At 35.2% G+C, this 6000-nt stretch overlaps 1 protein-coding gene across 1 annotated transcript in view; it reads right to left on the bottom strand.

Annotated features, from left to right (window-relative positions):
- Positions 1–4913, bottom strand: part of LOC102590454 (casein kinase I isoform delta-like) — a 7942-nt gene extending 3029 nt beyond the window's left edge. Inside the window, exons 1-13 of the mRNA XM_006357329.2 lie at positions 4574–4913; positions 4441–4481; positions 3295–3364; positions 3061–3209; positions 2890–2985; positions 2735–2805; positions 1354–1415; positions 1208–1271; positions 1031–1115; positions 818–944; positions 595–677; positions 459–522; positions 20–156 (exon numbers count right to left, since the gene is read on the bottom strand). Of these exons, the coding sequence (XP_006357391.1) occupies positions 20–156; positions 459–522; positions 595–677; positions 818–944; positions 1031–1115; positions 1208–1271; positions 1354–1415; positions 2735–2805; positions 2890–2985; positions 3061–3209; positions 3295–3364; positions 4441–4481; positions 4574–4649 (1125 nt within the window). The 5' untranslated portion in view covers positions 4650–4913. The remainder of the gene's footprint in view (positions 1–19; positions 157–458; positions 523–594; positions 678–817; positions 945–1030; positions 1116–1207; positions 1272–1353; positions 1416–2734; positions 2806–2889; positions 2986–3060; positions 3210–3294; positions 3365–4440; positions 4482–4573) is intronic.
- Between the last annotated feature and the right edge of the window lie 1087 nt (positions 4914–6000).

Raw genomic sequence — 6000 nt, 5'->3', positions numbered from 1 at the left:
GGGGGAGAAGAGGACTAACCTCTTTACCCATGGATAAATCATTAGCAACTGTGCCTTTTTGCTTCAATAAGCTTCCAGAATTGAAATTGAGCCCTGTGCTCTTATTACGTGTCAGATTTGATGAAGACCAACCAGTTGGCCGTCCTTCTTCAGCACCTGCATATTGAGTAGCAAGCACATATAGCTCCCAGAGAATAAGAAGCTAGCATATTTAGAGGTAATGTACTTTCCTGAACAGAACAGCTGGCATGCCATCCAAAATAAATGATATAATGGACCAATTGAAATGGATTCCAATTGTAACTTTTCACTTATATGTAAGAGACAAGATACATACTACCACTTAATGCCACACTAGTTAGCACAGACTGATTGCTTAGTCATCCAATTAACTTTTTCTTGTTAATCTTTCCTTCTTTTATGTGGGTAGGGGAGGGGGGTGTTGAGATCGAACATACCTGATTTCTTTTCGACATTAGCAAGACCATGAGGCATCCCTGAACTTGGCCCAGCAGTACCGCCCTGTCCCAAAATCATCATTTCATGTTTATATTTTGAGACCAATGACATAAGCATTATATTTAAGTCACTTACAAGAGCACGAGATGGAATATTGGCAAGCTGTGATTGCTGATATTTCAATATGGTCCAGTCAAATACATAATCAAACTGAAACCCTGGAATAGATGGGAAAAAGAAAAAGGAATAAAGGGAAGGAAAACGGAAGACACTCTGAGAACATTGAAATTGAGGTACTTGTTGTAATATAGACGTACAGATGAAATAGAAAAGGCATGAAAAGCAAAAATGATCATACCTTCACGAATGAAAAGGTCACGGAAAATTCTCTTGAGATAAGCATAATCTGGTTTATCATCAAATCTCAGTGATCGACAGTAATGAAAATATGATGCAAACTCTGCAGGATAGCCTCGACACAAGGTCTATATAGGAAAATTTGCACTAGCATCATTTTAGTGAATAACAAACTAAATAGCTAGCATATGAAAATTGGAGGAACATAAATTACCTCTATTGACGTTGAAACTTTTTTCTCACTGATCCTCTCATACTTCTGTTTCTTATTGCCTGCTTTCAGCCCCTGCCAAGGGAGACTACATGTTTTTGAAAGCATAATGTAAGATTACCATGAAAGAAAAGTAAAGACACTAAATAAAAGAAAATCTAGGGAGGGAGAAATATTTACCTTCCTCTTAAAAAGTACATCAGGACAAAACCCAATGATTCCAAATCATCCCTTCGACTTTGTTCTATATGGTTCATAGACAACGCAGAGTAAACAGTCCATATAAACAATTGGGAACAAATTGGCAAAATAAAACAAAAGTTTACCAATGCCGAGGTGAGTGTTCATGCTTGCATATCTAGCAGTTCCTGTCAAATTTTTATTTTCTCTGTATCACATTAAAAATAAAACAAATCATACATCCATGCCCTGGAGGATGATCTCATTGTAAGATAATTGACTAATTAAGAGTAAAATCATCCAATGTGATTAATCATGATTCAACATACAAATATACTTCTTCACAAGCTCGAAATACAAATGACCAACTGTAATTTACAAAAATACAGAAAAATCTCCAGATTCACTGTTAAAGTTTCTGTGAATTGCACAAGCTCTACAAAATAAAGAGATCAATTCCTCTATGGTAAGCATGATGGCACTGCATCTTTGATGCCATCAAATCTTTCTATTAGTTAAATGTATGACGAATGACCAAAACGAAACAGTTGGGAAAGATCAACAAAATCTGGTTCCATATCATTTACTGATATTTCCCTGTCCCAGTCAAAGGAAACTAGAACAATAATCATTTTCCAATGCCATCACCTAATCAAAGTTAGTAATAGAAAGGGTTAGGATATTAAGGCTTTAACTAAAGAAAAAATTTAAGAAGGATATCAGTTTCTTCTCCCTATCATTAAATTTTTCAGTCATTTACGAAGTGATAAAATATTTCTTGTTTAAACTACCCCATTTGTCGCTTCGTTCCTCTTAACCAGCAGTGCCAGGCAAACCAAAAAAACAGTTTGATCATATTGAAAGGATAGTTTAAAAATGACTAGAAGTTAGTAGTGAGAAGGTGTACAATATGAAAGTAGTAACAGTAAAAAGGGGTGGATATGATTATTCCCGAACAGAGATTAAGTAAGCAGATTAAAAGTTCATGCATTTTGATACCTTTGTGAAGTCATTTAATAGCTTTGATGACTTATCTTACATGCAATACAGATAAAAATGTGTGTTTCTACTCTTCTTATATCCTGTTAATTCATAAAGAACCCCCCCCCCCACACACACACACAAAATAAGGAAGCACCTATACTGACACATGCTTTGGAACTACATGATCAAAACACTAGGTAATTTCTTCTCATTTGTCCAAGTCTTGGTGGACAGAGCTACCTGGTGCTCTGTGCTGGTGGGAGGTAGAAAGTACCCTGTGGAATTACTCGGTGTGTGCAAGCTTTGCCCAGACACCACAAGTCCACAATTATTAAAAAAAGTGAGGGGATAGGTTCATAGGAGTTTAAAAATGATGCAAACTGAAAGAATTCACTCTTTTCTATTGCTCTATAGTGAAAGAGCAAACAGACCACCACACAAAGCTCATATAGGCATCTCATATGCATGAATACCCATATTTCGGGTACTTCATCTTCTTAAACAAAACAGATATCAACCTCATAGTGCTTCAAGGGAGCTGACCTATACGGAATATGCTGATGAGTTGATGAGTCTCTGTACTTCTTAGCCAGCCCAAAATCAATAACATAGACCTATATTAATTAATCGTGGTTATGAAGATACCATGCCTGCAATAGGTGAATTTAGCAGCAAAGTAAGAGCTTTAATCCCAATACCTGATTTGCACGTCTTCCTAATCCCATAAGAAAGTTGTCAGGTTTTATATCGCGATGAAGAAAAGATTTGGCATGAACAAACTCAACCCGATTGATCTGAAAATTGATAAGGGTGAGAAGAGGTTTTTAAATTGTTATTGGAATAAATAAGTGGTACAAAACATCACACACCATCTGATCTGCAAGCATGAGAACGGTCTTCAAGGACATCTTCCTACTGCAGAAGTTGAAAAGATCTTCAAGACTAGGTCCCAGTAAATCCATCACAAGGACATTGTAATCTCCTTCAACTCCAAACCATTTTAAATTGGGGACTCCAGCTACCAATATAAAAAGAGAAATCCAACTAATAAGCATTGAGTAGTAAATGAAGGAAGAACAGGCAACATGAAGATAAGAAATTACTTCCTCCTTGTAGTATTTTATACAGCTTTGCTTCGTACAATAGTTGAGGATGCTTTGTTTTCACATTTTCCTGAGTAGAAGAAATAATAAAATCAGCAACTTAATTTTGCAAACTAAAAAAAAATCATCTATGACGCAATTGAAGGAAAGTTCACAAATGACTAAGCATTTGCAGAAGTACAATGATGTCATGAGTATCAGCAAGACGGAAAAAACTTCAGTTTAAAATAGATATCAAGTTTTCAAAAATTCCAGAAAGACAAATGTAAGCAGTGAAATTGTTGCAATATCTTCAAAACCACGAATTTGCTTAGTTAATGCAAATTCACCACTTGGAGTTTCAAATTGTAGGCTAGGTAACAACAGTGAAGACATTAATTCTTCACAAATTTATACATTTCCTCTAACTTGGTTGTTATTTCATAACTTCACAAAACATCCTGAACACAGCGCATTCAACCAAACTGTGATCATAAGACCAAATGACCAAGTGGTCAAAACCCTATTAAGTGTGAGAGCCTTTTTAATCTAAGAATCTAAGCAATCAGAGGGCGGGCACAAGTTTATTTGCTTAGTGATGTCTTCAACATGCAGGGGTGTTTATGACGGTTTTGGATGACTCCACCTATTATCTTAAGTTTAGTGTTGCATCCTCATATTAACATGGTATTAGAACAACCAAAGATCCTGAATTCCAATGTTACTATGACCTTCATCAAAAGACAGCTACAAGTGCCTCACCATGGAAAAGGACCACACTTGCACCGGAGAAGGCATGATAAAATATAACTAAACATGTTCTCTTTAAAAGATTAAGCTGAATCCTCTGCCCGCAAAAGGTAGGGATAAGGTTTGCATACATCCTACCCTCCCCAAACCTCACTTATGGAATTACACTGGGTATCTATCTAGTTGTTCTTAATCTCCCCCCTTCCACCCTAATAACAATTAGCAACTAAACACACGGATCACGCATCCGTATAATTGTGTTTTAATTGCTAACCAAAAACCATCCATCATCAAAACAATGACAAATTCTCAAGTTTATTCATAGCAAAACCATATGCTTTAGCAATTAAAAAACATAACAATACTCCTATAACAAGTTTAGACCAAAAAAAACACACACACAGAATTTCAACTTACCAGCTTGATAGCAACCTCTTCATTAGTTTGAACATTACCACCTTGAAGAACATATAAACAAATCACCAATTAAATTAACCCCAAAAAATATAAACAAAACCTGAAAAAAAAAAAACGTGAAGGGTTCAAATACCGAGGTAGATCTCCCCAAAAGAACCGCTACCAATTTTCCGGCCAAGCCGGAACTTATTACCAACACGAGGCTCCATCGGAGACTAAAAATTTTTAAAAAACCTTCACCCCACAAATCCTCAAAAATTCAATCCAACATACAATGAAAATGAATCAAAAAAACATCAAGATTTCAGCTTTTTGAATAATTTTTTTTGGGGTTTTGTTCCTTCATGAGTTTGGCCTCAAGAAGGTGCAAAATGAAGCAGCATCAGCTTCAACTATATGCTTTATTATCATCCCATTTTGAATAATTTGGCCCTGATTCTCTCTCTTTATCCCAATTTCTTCCTTCTATTATTATTATTAATTATATATATACTATATACGTTTTTTTCTGTCTTTTTGCTTTCGTAACATCTTCTTGTCCCCACCCACCCCCTCGATCCCAATGATACGGCGTCGTACGTAGTGCTATATATATATATTTGAATGAGAGTTGTTTGGAAGTTTGTCAGAGGGAACTGAATGAATATACAGTGTATTTCATAGTCGACCCATACGTATTCCAATCAGAAACTTCCAAAAAACATGGCTATCGCTATGGCCATCTTTTTGTTTTAAGAACTAAATGGTACGTAGATACTCTCAGTTATATTTTTGGGTATCATCCAAAAATTATAATAGATTTACCCTTTATACTAATGGATATACACGGGTCATAATTTAATTCACTGATTTGACATTTATTAAATATCGGATCAACGGATAAGATTGTGCCATGTGTCCCTATTTAGTTTTCCGTTAGAGTGAAGGGCATATATGCTCTAGTTTTTGGCGGCAGGGGCACCAATGTCCCAAAAATCAGACGGAGTGTATCTGCATAGATGGTTCGGAGGTATATTTATCTTTTTTCCCTTTATTTTATAATGGTGGTATTTGGATTAGCTAAGTACAAATTCGAGATTGTCAACGTAGGACGCTGAGCTATATAGGATATGCTTGTTTACTTGTTCAATTTTACTTGTACACACTCAAAGTTAGAAGACAAAAATGTTATATGAGACCGAATTAAAGGACATATTTATGTATTACGTCTTTTATTTTAAGCTAATCTTTGATTATTTTAAAATAAAATGCGTGACTATTTAAGTTGGTGTTTGTGTATGTTACATACCACAAACTCTGAGGAATTATACATTTGGTCGCTCAGTCAGAAATATTTTATAGTCGCTAGTTAATATACATATATTAAATACGTCACAGAGAAAATTGATATAAGAAGTTGTCAAAAAAGGAAGATGTTCTTCTTAAAACATACTAAAAAGAAAAATAAGACTAATAAATTGAAACGAAGGATTACATATAAGTATGCAAAATAAGAGTTGGGTAGTTTGGTTCAACCTAAAGTAATAAGCTTGGCTCATTGTACTAGGTTTGATATGAAAG

The sequence above is a fragment of the Solanum tuberosum genome, unplaced genomic scaffold (genome assembly GCF_000226075.1).
Source record: "Solanum tuberosum cultivar DM 1-3 516 R44 unplaced genomic scaffold, SolTub_3.0 scf00246, whole genome shotgun sequence".
Taxonomy (NCBI): Eukaryota; Viridiplantae; Streptophyta; class Magnoliopsida; order Solanales; family Solanaceae; genus Solanum; species Solanum tuberosum.
The sequence above is the reverse complement of the archived record's forward strand: the minus strand, read 5'-3'. Positions and strand labels throughout refer to the sequence as shown.